General features: G+C 42.7%; 1 protein-coding gene across 13 annotated transcripts in view; it reads right to left on the bottom strand.

Moving 5' to 3' along the window:
* The window catches only part of LOC140198158 (receptor-type tyrosine-protein phosphatase mu-like), a 1,049,822-nt gene that overhangs the window by 102,244 nt on the left and 933,986 nt on the right, over positions 1 to 13,592 (bottom strand). For all 13 annotated transcript variants that reach the window (XM_072259223.1, XM_072259213.1, XM_072259205.1 and 10 more), the window contains one exon: positions 5,823 to 5,910. In XM_072259223.1, the coding sequence (XP_072115324.1) occupies positions 5,823 to 5,910 (88 nt within the window). The remainder of the gene's footprint in view (positions 1 to 5,822; positions 5,911 to 13,592) is intronic.

The raw sequence follows: 13,592 nt of genomic DNA on the forward strand, positions 1-13,592 counted from the left end.
TCTGGCTTTATTCCATGCACTTCTTTCACTGCTCTATCGCTCTGGGTCCCATCCCCCTCGCAAATTAGTTTAAACCCTCCCGAACCATGCTAGCAAACCTACCTGCAAGGATATTGCTCCCCCTCGAGTTCAGGTGCAACTCATCCAATCCGTACAGGTCCCACCTTCCCCAGAAGAGATCCCAATGATCCAAAAATCTAAAACCCTGCTCCCTGCACCAGCTCCACAGCCACGCATTCAACTGCCATCTCCTCCAATTCTTACCATCACTGTTACTTAGCACTGGCAGCAATCCTGAGAACGCCACCCTTGAGGTCCTGTTCTTCAGCCTTCTGCCTAGTTCCCAAAACTCACACTTCAGGACCTCATCCCACTTCCTACCTATGTCGTTGGTCCCAGCATGTATCACGACTTCTGGTTGCTTTTCCTCTCATACCAGGATGTCATGCACCTGGTCAGAGACATCCCGGACCCTGGCACCCGGGAGGTAACAAACCATGTGGGTGTCCTTCTCACGTCCACAAAATCTCCTGTCTGCTCCCCTGGCTATAGAGTCTCCAATGACGACAGCTCTCCTCTTCTCCGTCCCACCCTTCTGCACCACCGGGTCAGACTCAGTGCCGGAGGCCCTGCCACCGTGGCTCACACCTGGTCGGTTGTCCCTGCCAACAGTATCCAGGACGGTAAACTTATTATTCAGGGGAATGGCTACAGGGGTGCTCTGCACTACCTGTCTGCTCACCTTCGCTTTCCCCCCTCTGACTGTCACCCAACAACCTGCTTCCGACAGCCTAGGTGTGACTACCTCCCTGTAGCTCTCATCTATGACTGCCTCATTCTCCCTTATGAGTCGAAGGTCATCCAGCTGCTGCTCCAGATTCCTTACACAGTCTTCCAGATCACCCAGCCGTATGCCCTTCTGGCAGATGTGACTCTGCGGGAGAGGGGAGTTCCCCCAGGACTGCCACATCTCACATGAGAGGCACATCACCGTCTCAGGAGACATTGTAAATACTAACTGCGAACTAGCTTGTCCTCCGCCTCTTCTCGTTGAAGCCTCTTGAGTCAAGCCTCAAAGCTCCACTCCTTCACTGGCCCACTCACGCACTGCTCACCCCAGATTACTGCTGGGGAGACTTATTCTGGTCACACCCACACATTCACAACAAGTCCAGCAGGTCAAAAGACTCTTTATCCCAAAGGACCAGCTCAGTGCTTAGTGTGTTTGTCTCCAGGAGGGACGAGGGAATAAGTGAAACAACCACTCATCACTGTCAAAGATGCAGGGAAGGCGGCAAACAACAGTAGGCATTGCATGGACAGTAAGTCCACCATCAAGGACAGAGAAAACGGAGAAAAACGAAAGGTTCCAGTATTTCTAAATCCTGCTCTTCTCATGTAAAAAGGGGTGGTATCACATCAGTGCCGGCTATAAAAAGGGGCTTTATTCTTTCTACACAAAACAGAAAATGTCTTCATGTTGTTGCCAAATTCTGAATTTTTTTTTCATATGAACAACTTCTCAGACAGGGGAAAATAACCAATATAAATCTGGAATTTCTCTGTCAAAGTATGGAGAAGTAGAATGGGGTTTCAATAATTAATCTGCATGTCATGTGCACAAATCATCCAGTAAGTGCACCAACCAGCAATAGCCTCCAACACTTTGGAGGTTTTTTCATATCAGAATAAATAATGCTAAGCCGGCTAGTGGCATAGTGGCATCAGCGCTGGACTTCGGAGCGATGGCTCCTGAGTTCGAACCCAGCTGGCTGCCCGGGCACACTTTCTATCGAGCTAGCAACCCGACCTCGTAAAAAAGAAATTTCCTGCTTCAGAAACATCAACAGCAAAAAGTTGATGGCCTATGCTCTCTCGTGAGTTTAAAGGCAATTTCTCTCTTTCTTGTTCTAAATAATGGTGAGGCAATTCCAGGAGCTGTTCTACCTTCATTCAATTTAAAACAAAAGTGCTTGGTATCCTTGATATGAGGCATTGTAATGTTAGATTTAAGGAAGGAAGAATAATTGGAATTAAAGATTAGCATACACGGGCAAGTATAAAATATTGTTTGTAGGAAGGAGAAAAATACTAGAATAATTAAACTAATGGCTGAAAGAGCTCAGGGATATGAATTGTCATAAAATACAACTTGGTAGAAATTGACTCTCATTTTAGTGCAGGGAAAAAATGGGATAGAACTCACCATTGTGTAGGGGCAAACACTGAATTTTCCTAAACTCGTCACAAGAACAAATTCTATTCTACACCTTTTCAATTTTGATAACATTATTCAGTTTTTTAAGCGATGTAGTTATCTTTTATGTAAATATTCATTTACATTGCTGCAAGGCTATCATTGTTGCTGTGTGGTTAACAGCTAAACCTCTGCAAAGCATGATGGGGAAAAGAAGCCAGCCTTACATAAGAATCCGTGTCTCATTTATTCAATCGAGTGGTGACATTGTGGACCACTGGGAATGGCTGAAGTAAATGAGGAGAGGTTGAACAAGTGTCGGAGAGAAAAGGGAATAAAGGAACATAATCATAGATTTTACTCAAGAAAAAGGAAACTCAAGTACATAATAACTAGCAGGTTTTGGATGGGTGGAGTGGCCTACTTCTCTACAAATTGGCCTCTAATTACTGTGGATCTTTGCGTACAGGCTCATAATCTGTGACTTCAGTATACATAACTCAGATGTGTGTGAGAGAGGGCAGTGAGGGCGAGTGAGAGGGGGAGAGAAAGAAGCTGAGTGTGAGCCATTGTTAAGTTTTCTGCAGAGAAAAATGAATGCAGAGAATAGTGCTTAAACAAAAACATCTGTACATGATGATACGAATTAAAGAACACACTTCCCCACTTCATTGGGCTCTTTGACATATATAGAGTAGCTCCTCTGCACCTTTTCCTGCAGATCCTAAATATCATTTGTCAGCCCAAATGCACATGTAGTTATTAGCCACAATGCCCTTCCCCCTACTTTCTCTTTAAAGAGTGTTCAATATAATTGATTCAGAATAAACTTCATTAAATCTACTTCATCGGCACAATGCCCTTCTCTTCCTACCTGGTCATTTACGAGTTTTCTTTTAAGTACCAGTAGATTATAGCATATGCAAGGTCATCAGTAATAACTCACATCCCTGGGTCAATGGGCTAAAAGCCTTTGACTATTGGACCAATATCTTCACCACTATACTAAATTATTGGTAAGAGTCTTGCAGTGAGACAAGGATGGAATTAGGCTTTCATTCCATATCTGATGCACTGTTAAACAAATTAAGGCCCACAATGCATTCCTTGCAGCTGTGTCATTCAGTAGAAGCTGACAAGGTGAAACAAGATGGACAACAGTTGATAGACTCCAGTTAGTTGTCAACAGAAGATAGGCAGTGCTTCAAATGTAGAAATTGGTGCAGCGACGGTGGGAAGAGTTGATATTTGATATAAGGGAGGTTGCGAGGTTGGCAGGTCTAATGTTATCAAAAGAACCAACAGTTAGGATTAGGGTTAGTGAGTTGTGGGCATGCTATGCTGGCACTGGAAACATACGCAACTTATGGGCTTACCCCAGTACAGCCTTAGAAACATAGAAACATAGAAAACCTACAGCACAATACAGGCCCTTCGGCCCACAAAGTTGTGCTGAACATGTCCCTACCTTAGAAATTCCTAGACTTACCTATAGCCCTCTACTTTTCTAAGCTCCATGTACCTATCCAAAAGTCTCTTAAAAGACCCTATCGTATCCACCTCCACCACCGTTGCTGGCAGCCCATTCCATGCACTCACCACTCTCTGAGTAAAAGACTTACCCCTGACATCTCCTCTGTACCTACTCCCCAGCACCTTAAACCTGTGTTCTCTTGTAGCAACCATTTCAGCCCTGGGAAAAAGCCTCTGTCTATCCACATGATCAATGCCTCTCATCATCTTATACACCTCTATCAGGACACCTCTCATCCTCCGTTGCTCCAGGGAGAAAAGGCTGAGTTCACTCAACCTATTCTCATAAGGCATGCTCCCCAATCCAGGCAACATCCTTGTAAATCCCCTCTGCACCCTTTCTATGGCTTCCATATCCTTCCTGTAGTGAGGTGACCAGAACTGAGCACAGTACTCCAAGTGGGGTCTGACCAGGGTCCTATATAGCTGCAACATTACCTCTTGGCTCCTAAATTCAATTCCATGATTAATGAAGGCCAATATACCATACGCTTTCTTAACCACAGAGTCAACCTGCACAGCTGCTTTGAGCATCCTATGGACTCGGACCCCAAGATCCCTCTGATCCTCCACACTGCCAAGAGTCTTACCATTAATACTATATTCTGCCATCATATTTGACTTACCAAAATGAACCACTTCACACTTATCTGGGTTGAACTCCATCTGCCACTTCTCAGCCCAGTTTTGCATCCTATCAATGTCCCGCTGCAACCTCTGACAGCCCTCCACACTATCCACAAAACCCTCAAACTTTGTGTCATCAGCAAATTTACTAACCCATCCCTTCACTTCCTCATCCAGGTCATTTATAAAAATCACAAAGAGTAGGGGTCCCAGAACAGATCCCTGAGGCACACCACGGGTCACCTACCTCCATGCAGAATATGACCCATCTACAACCACTCTTTGCCTTCTGTGGGCAAGCCAGTACTGGATCCACAAAGCAATGTCCCCTTGGATTCCATGCCTCCTTACTTTCTCAATAAGCCTTGCATGGGGTACCTTATCAAATGCCTTGCTGAAATCCATATACACTACATCTACTGCTCTTCCTTCATCAATGTGTTTAGTCACATCGACAAAAAGTTCAATCAGGCTCGTAAGGCACGATCTGCCTTTGACAAAGCCATGCTGACTATTCCTAATCATATTATACCTCTCCAGATGTTCATAAATCCTGCCTCTCAGAATCTTCTCCATCAACTTACCAACCACTGAGGTAAGACTCACTGATCTATAATTTTCTGAGCTATCTCTGCTCCCTTTCTTGAATAAAGGAACAACATCCGCAAACCTCCAATCCTCTGGAACCTCTCCTATCCCCATTGATGATGCAAAGATCATCGCCAGAGGCTCAGTAATCTCCTCTCTTGCCTCCCACAGTAGCCTGGGGTACATCTCATCCAGTACCGGCGACTTATCCAACTTGATGCTTTCCAAAAGCCCCAGCACATCCTCTTTCTTAATATCTGCATGCTCAAGCTTTTCAGTCCGCCGCAGATCATCACTACAATCACCAAGATTCTTTTCCATAGTGAATACTGAAGTAAAGTATTCATTAAGTACCTCTACTATTTCCTCTGGTTCCATGCATACTTTCCCACTTGGACTGTGTTGGCCATTGACACTAACACCATATTTCACTATATGTGACAAATAAAGCTATTCTTTAAAAAAGGCCGTTTTCTCTTTTAATTGACACTTCCACTTGCTACGTTGAATGCCTGACAACTCGGGCTTCTGATAAGACCAACCTGCTCCCTTTTTTTCTACAGAGAAAAAGTGCTTTGAGACTCTGATGAGTTAGCATCTCACAGCTGGATAAAAACAAGTGTGTGGCCAAAGGCAAATGCAGCAAGAAATCTACCGAAGATAACAGACACTGGGCTGCTAATGGCCTCAGGCATTTATAGTTAGCACCAATACAAAAGACAAGGGATGAATAATCAAAAGGTTTAAAGCCTTCTATGCTCTGAGGAATAACACAAACTAAGATCAGTCAACAACATTCCAGTTATGTTGCTGCTTTTATAATACAATGTAGCTTTATCAAGACCTGGGATCATTTTCCGAGAGGAGCAGCACTCACAAGCTATGATATTCCCGTATCTGTTCTTCATCCTGTTTTCATCTTTCTTGGCAGAATCCCATGCGGCAGACTGTCCTTCATAAAAACTCTGGAACAGGCAAAAAAAAAATTGAATGTTATAATTAGAGACAGTGTTCAAAAAGTACATGTGGTTTTACGATTTTAAGAAGAGAAAGTGGTAGAAACAAAGACTGCAGTAATAATAATTCCAGTTCTACACCAACAACATTTTGCATGGAATGGAACCGTAAAAGTGTCAACTTTCTTTTCTAATAGGAGGCCCAAGAGACGGCAGATGCTGGAAACTGCTGGAGGAACTCGGTGAATCAAGTAGCATCTCTGGAGGCGAAGAAATGGTTAGTGTTTCAGGTTACATCAGGGTGGAGGCCTGTAGAGGGAAGGTAATGAGGAGAGAGATACTGGAGAGACAGGGACCAGTGGGTGATTGGTGAACTGAAGAGGGGTAAGGATGACAGGCAGATGGAGCCAGGTAAGGGAGAATGAGGGGTGGAGCATTCTGAGCATTTTCTGTTTTTATTTACAATTTCCTGCAACTGCATGTACTCAGTAAGCCACTTATTATGTGAGCTAGATGAATTCAAACTGTCACTTTAAAATTTTACTGGATTTTAATGCAACAGCATTTGGTGAAGTGTTTGCTTTACAATCACCAAAGCCAATGCAAACATGGTCTTAAATTCAATCTATACAATGCATCATCAAAGTCAAGCTCTTGGCTCTACTGTAATGTGTTTGGTCCTAAGGGAACTTTTCATAAGCTGACAGACTCTTCAAGCATGAAATAGTTTTATTTCTCCTCAGAGAATGCGTGGTATTTCTGTACAAAGCGTGTTTTGTCAAACCGTTTGCTGCCAGATTTTTTTTTCGTTTGATTCACAGCACAAAATAAAAATTAAGGCAGAAGCATCCACCTTACCACAATGTTAATTAGGATAAAAATGGAAAAGCATAAAAGCTAGAAATCTGTATTGAAATGGAAAATGATGTAAATTTTGGGAGTTGCTTGTGACTGTGCCTCTCAGCCTGTGCAATAAATTGGAAGGTTAATTCCCTGCCCTTTCTAAAGCAGGCCAATATGGACCATAGAATATAAGAGCAGAATTAAGTCATTCAGCCCACTAATTCTGTTCCACTATTCAATCATGGTTGAATTTTTCAACTCCATTCTCCTGCTTTCTATCTGTATCCCTTAAACCTCTTTACCAATCAAGATTATATAAACCTCTGCTCTAAGTACATCCAATGACGTGACCTTCACAGCCCTCTGTGGCTACAAATTCCACAGGTTCATCACCGTCTGGCTGAAGAAATTCCTTCTCATCTTGGTTTTAAAGGGCTATCCCTTTATACTGATGTTAAGTTCTTAGATCCAAGCCTCTCCTACTAGTTGAAACATCCTCTCCATGTCCGCTTTACCCAGCCTTTAAGTATATATGCATAGTCTGGGCATTTCAATTGATCAATCTTAATAATGACTATTTTTTGACATCTATCATGAGCACCACTTACAGAAGGCATTACAAATGCCATCATTAACGGAAGCTGAGGGACCACCCTATAGGCACCAAGTCCAGGCACTTTACAAAGTCTTCCACACAAGATCTGGGGAATGGTGTAAAAATTGGTGTAAAAATTCTTGAAGCAGATTAGTCAAGACTCACACAGTTGTATTCACTGAGTCACATTATAATGATGCTTCTACACAATTGCTGGGTACACCCTGTTCTAAGAGCAAGACAGGTCCAGCACAAGAGGTGATATAACGATGTGTGGCTGGCAGCTCTCAGCTCTCTAGACTCCATGAAGTCTCATGATATAATATGAAACCTCCTCCCGATCACCATTTACTCTCATCCTTTAACTGACAAATAGCAAGAACCATGGACTGAGCTGACTGAGTCCTGTAGGAAATAGCTGCCAGAAAATTAGAAGAAAATTAACTATTGAAAGGGATAAACCTGCTTGACCTTGTGGGTACCAATTTACCCATCTTAGAGTACTGATGTCCATGTGTCCATTTTGTTTTGAAGCAAGTGCTCAGAACACATCTGAAAGCTCAAAACTGAACATCCATGAAGCGATGTGAATACCACGACAATTGATAACCTCACTGCCTGAAGTATTCCTCACCTTACTGCTTCAATCAGACTGAGAAATCAACTCCAATTTAACGAGAGACTCTGGAAGTTGTGTAAAGTGTACCCGTAAATGAGTTACCACACAAAATGCTGGAGGAACTCAGCAGGCCACGCAGCATTTATGGAAAAGGATGAAGTTCACAATTCTGATAATGGGTCTCAGCCCAAAACATCCACTGTTTACTCTCTTCTATAGCTGTTGCCTAGCCTGCTGAGTTCCTCCAGCATTTAGAGTGTATTGCTTGGATTTCCAGCATCTGCAGATTTTCTCGTCCCTGTAAATGAGATGTCAACTTGATGTTTCTTCCCCGGACTACATGCATCCTAAAGAGCAAAAGTGGCATGATAACACACAGGGCTAAGTGATCTCATAATCAATGGATTAGATCAATCTGGAATTCATTAAAAACAACCTACCCAGATGAACCAGAGATTGGTATAGTAACTACTCCACCTAAGACAGCAAGAAATTGCAGAGAGTTGTGAACACAGCATGGCCTATCACACAACCTCCACTGTCTCTCTACATTTCCAATTGCCCAGGAAAGCAGTTACTTAATCATGCACCCCTCCACCGATATAAGAGCTTGAGAACACAGAGCACCAGATGCAAGGACAACTGCCATCACTGTTGTTAGGCTTTTGAATACACAAAAGATCACCGTGGCCCTTTCAGTCTAGTTGTCTCCCTGCACTTTCTCTGTATCACATTATTCTGCATTCTATTCCCCTTTTGTATTCTATCAATGTACTTATGTATGGAATGATCTGTCTGGATGGCACGTCAATAAAAGCTCTTCACTGTTTCACGGTACATGTGACAATAGCAAACCAATTACCCACTATTAATTACCAATTTTAAGATTTAAGATTGTTTAATGTCATTTCCTGTACACGAGTGTAAAGAAGAACAAAGTAACTCAGCACAAAAAGCTCACTAAAGATGAAGAACACAATAATAAACAGAAAACAATAAATATGCAGTAAATACGTAATATGGAGTATATACATAGATTGATTGTTAAGTTCATAAAGTGACATTAGACACAGGAGTGTCTACACAAAAAGTGAGTGAGAGGAAATGTTCAATTAGTGGTGGTTGGGGCTGAGGTGAGATGGGTTAGTGGTGGTAGGTGTTGATCAGCCTTACTGCTTTGGGAAAATAACTGTTTTTGAGTCTGGTGGCCCTGGCATAGGTGATATGTAGTCTTCTCCCTGATGGGAGTGGGATAAACAGTCTATGAGCAGGGTGGTTGGGATCTTTTATGATGTTACTGGCCCTTTCTGTATATATTGTAGGTTCATGATGGTGGGTAGGCTGTTGCCAGTGATGCGTTCAGCAGTTTTGACTGGAGCCTTCCTGTAGTTTCCATACCAAGCAGTAATGTAGCTTGAAAGGATGCTCTCTACCGTGCACCTGTGGAATGCCTCCTGTCTGTCTTCAGCCTCCTCAGAAAGTAGGGCCTGTCTGTGTCGGATGTGTTCTGGGACCATGAGAAGTTGTGTGAGATTTGTACTCCCAGAAGTTTGAAACTGCCTACAGTTTCCATGGCTGTCCCACCAATGTGACTGGTGTGAGTTATCCTGAAGTGGATAACCATCTTCTTCATATTGTTGACATGAAGGAAGAGGTTATTTGCTGGCACCAGGCCCTGAGATCTGCCACCTCTTCTCTGTAGGCTGTCTCATTGTTTTTGGTGATGAGCCCATCACCGTTGTGTCATCAGCAAACTAGGCAATGTGGTTACTTGGGTGTTCGGCTGTGCAATCATGTGTGAGCAGAGTGTGCAGCAATGGGCTCAGCTCACAGCTCTGGGGGGCACACGTTTTGAGGGTTCTGTGTTGAGGAGCAGCATTCTGACACACATCCTTCATTCCTAGGTGTGTCAGGGCCAGGTGCTGCTGCAGATGCTATGGCATCTGTGGTAGAGCAGTTCTGTCGGTAAGCATATTGGTGAGTGTCCAGTGTGGCAGGAATGGAGTGCTATCAGCACTTCATGGTGATTGGCGTCAGTGCCACCAGACAGTAGTCACTTAGTTCTGAAGGTGTAGAGTTCTTTGGTACAGGGATGATGGTGGCTGATTTGTGAAGCATGTGGGGACTGCAGCCTGGATGAAAGAAGTGCTGAAGAGGTCCATGAAGATGAGAGTGAGCTGGTGTGCACACTGCCTGAGTACTTGGCCTGGGATGTCGTCCTGCCCAGCTGCCTTATGGGGATTGACTCTGCACCTTCTCATATCTGCTGCTGCTACAGACAGCGCCTGCTCACCTGGAAGGGGCTGGCACTGTGTTGCATGCCTCAAAGCATGTATAAAAGTAACTATGAGCAAAAAGGAGGGAGGTGTGACTGGAACAGTCAACACTGTTTTTCCGTGTGTAGTCAGTTATGCCTTTGATGCTCAGACACTTACGCTGAGGATAGTTATTGGACAGGTAACAATTACATTGTAATGAATGGTTGGAGAGATATGGAAGGATGCTTCTCTACTATTTTTTAATCCTTAACGTTATTTGGGTCAAGCATGTCAAGGTAAAGACAAATCTGAAGCAGTTATAACCATGTTCTGCCAAGAGTGAGGTAAAGACAAATCTGAAGCAGTTATAACCATGTTCTGCCAAGAGTGCTGACTGGATGGTCCATCTCAGCTCTGGCCGAAATCCTGCCAGTATAGAAGCCGGTCTTCAGCCATTTTGATTCCTTCCATGTGTTTCAGGAAGTAGTTGAAGGCCCAAAATATAGAAAAACCTATGGGACTAGAATACATCCCTCCTGTTGTACTGGAGGATGGCACTCTAGAATAAGTTGAGCCACTAGCCAAATGGAATCGACTGGATAATGTTGCCCAGATATGTCCTTTTCATAATAAACATCACAAATCCAGCACAGCAAGATTATGGAAGATATTGTTTATGTTACTTTTCAGTCATTCGCTCATGGATGCTGAGCTTGTTTTTCACCAGGACAACTTGGCTTCAGGCCTCAAATATAAGCCAAGAAGCTAAATTCCAGAATTAAGAGTCAGTGCTCTTGCAACCAATCAGCATGTGACTTAGTGTAGCATATTATCATATACTCCAGTTCATAGTTCAAAGTAAATCTATTATCGAAGTGTGCATACAGTTTGTTACTATATACTGCCTTAAGATTCATTTTTTGCAGACATGTACAAGAGAAAATAAACACAATAGAATTTTACAATAAACTATACATAAACAGACAAAGGTGGACAAACAACCAATGTGCAAAAGAAGACCAACTGTGCAAATAAAAATAATACCGAGAAGTTGAGTTGAAAAGAGTCCAATGAAATCCCTTGTACACAGGCCAAGTTTCATAAAAAAAACACCAAGACTTCAATTGGCTGCTGGTAAGAGGAACCCTCCTTGTTAGACTCTTCATGTACAGTCAGGGCCTCAATCCCACTGCATGCTTTGCCAGACACCATGATGTCTAGGGCCTAATCCTCTGAATGCTTTCAATGGCCAAATCTCATCTCTCAGGCTCTAATCCCCTGATGGCCTACATCACAAATTTTCTAACTCTGTAAAGCTTGATCCTCTGACAACCAAACACCCCATTTATTCCTGCTCATGTCTGAAGTGCCCAATTCCACTTTGGATAAATTCAACTTCAACCCTTTATTTCAATGCCCTGGGCTTTACACAGGCTTCAGACCTTTGACCTTTTGCACCCAATCTTGGTCTTGGGCAGTGTAATGCCAATTTAGTAGCATACCTTGGGCACTGCTAAAGCCTGCAGTGAAAGAACTACAAACTCTGTGCCGATTGCTGATATAAATATTGAAATAAATGACAAAAACATATATTGCAGGAGCTTCAGTTATGAATGCTAATTGGTCTTTCAGCAAGTCTAATTTTTTTTATACAGAAAATATTTTAAAAGGTCTACTCAAAAAAAAATAAGGATAATCTGAAGACTCTTCTGAATTGGGCAAACCGTAAGACCGTAGGAGCAGAATTACGCCATTCGACCCATCAGGTCTGCTCTGTCATTCCATTTTGGCTGATTTTTTTTTATCATTCTCAATCCCATTTCCCTGTCTTATCCCCAAAACCTTTGATTCCCTTACTAATTGAGAACCTATCCACCTCTGCTTTAAGTATACCCATGGACTTGGCGTCCACAGCTGTCTGTGTGAATGAATTCCACAGATTATTCAATTCAACCTCATCTCCTTAATAAAGGCCTTTTATTCTGAGGGTATGCTCTCCGGTTCTAGACTCTCCCACTATTGGAAGCATACGCTGCATCTCCATTCTCTCCAGGACTTTCAATATTCTACCAGTTTCACGCACCAACACCTCATCCTTTTAAATTCCATCAATGTTCCATGTACGTTAACCCTTCCATCCCCAATATCATCTTTGTATTCATCCTCTGGAAGAAGCATGTCAAATATCAGTACGTTCTTCCTCAGATATTGGGCCCCAAACTGTTCACAATACTCCAAATGTTGTCTGAACAATGCCCTATAAAGAGTCAGCATTTATTCTTTACTTTCATATTCTAGTTCCATTGAAATGAATGCTAATATTGCACTTGCCTTCCTTACACTCACTCAACCTGCAAGTTAACCTTTCAGGAATCCTGCACAAGGACTCTCCTGCACGGTTCCTTTGCACATCTGATTTCTGAATTTGCTTTCCATTTAGAAAGTAGTCTACACCTTTATTCCTTCTACCAAAATGCATGACCACAGTTCTCTACACTGTATTCAATTTGCCACTTTTTTGCCCATTCTCCTAATCTGTCCAATTCCTTCTGTAGACTCCATGCTTCCTCAACACTACCTGCCCCTCCACCTATATTTATATCATCTGAAAACTTGGCCACAAAGCCATCAATTCCATCATCCAAACTTTCAACATATAACATTAAAGATGCGGTCCCAACACCTAACCCTGTGGAACACCACTAGTCAACCAGAAAATGCTCCTTTATTCCCACTCTTAGCCTCATGCCAGTCAGCCAATCTTCTACCCATGCTAATACCTTTCCTGTAGTACCATGGACTCTTACCTTGTTTAGCAGTCTCATGTGCAGCACCTGCAGGGTGTCGCAATTTCAACCTTGCGGTCATGTTTTGGAGTCCAATCTTAAATCAATTTAACTCACGTCTCAGAAAATACAAGGAACGTGCAGGAGATGGGACAAATAGGATGCCCTACAAAGTACCAATCCTGTGACATCTGTTCTAAAATTTCTTCATTCTTTATTTGGGACATTTCTGCTCAGACAGCTCTGACACAACTCACAGGAAACTGAACCTCAAGATACGGTGCAGTGCAAAAAGCCCTTTGCATAGTTACAACAAGAAAATACACTGAAAAATGGAATGCATTTGTGCCTTTTGCTTTGAACCATCACTGCAACTCGCCTCTTGCTGAAAGTGATCAAGGTTTTACTTTATTCAGAACAAAAGGTGTTGAGATGGCTCCACATGAAGACCTTTCAAAAACTGAATGGGAAAAAAGCCCTCGGGCAAAACTGAGGCTAAAACTGTGCTGTTGCTGTGAAACAGAATATTCATTTCACTTCCACAGAGCCTATCTAACCAACGCTGATAATTATTTCTAATTATGTTGATG

This window comes from Mobula birostris, chromosome 1, assembly GCF_030028105.1.
Source record: "Mobula birostris isolate sMobBir1 chromosome 1, sMobBir1.hap1, whole genome shotgun sequence".
Lineage (NCBI taxonomy): Eukaryota > Metazoa > Chordata > Chondrichthyes > Myliobatiformes > Myliobatidae > Mobula > Mobula birostris.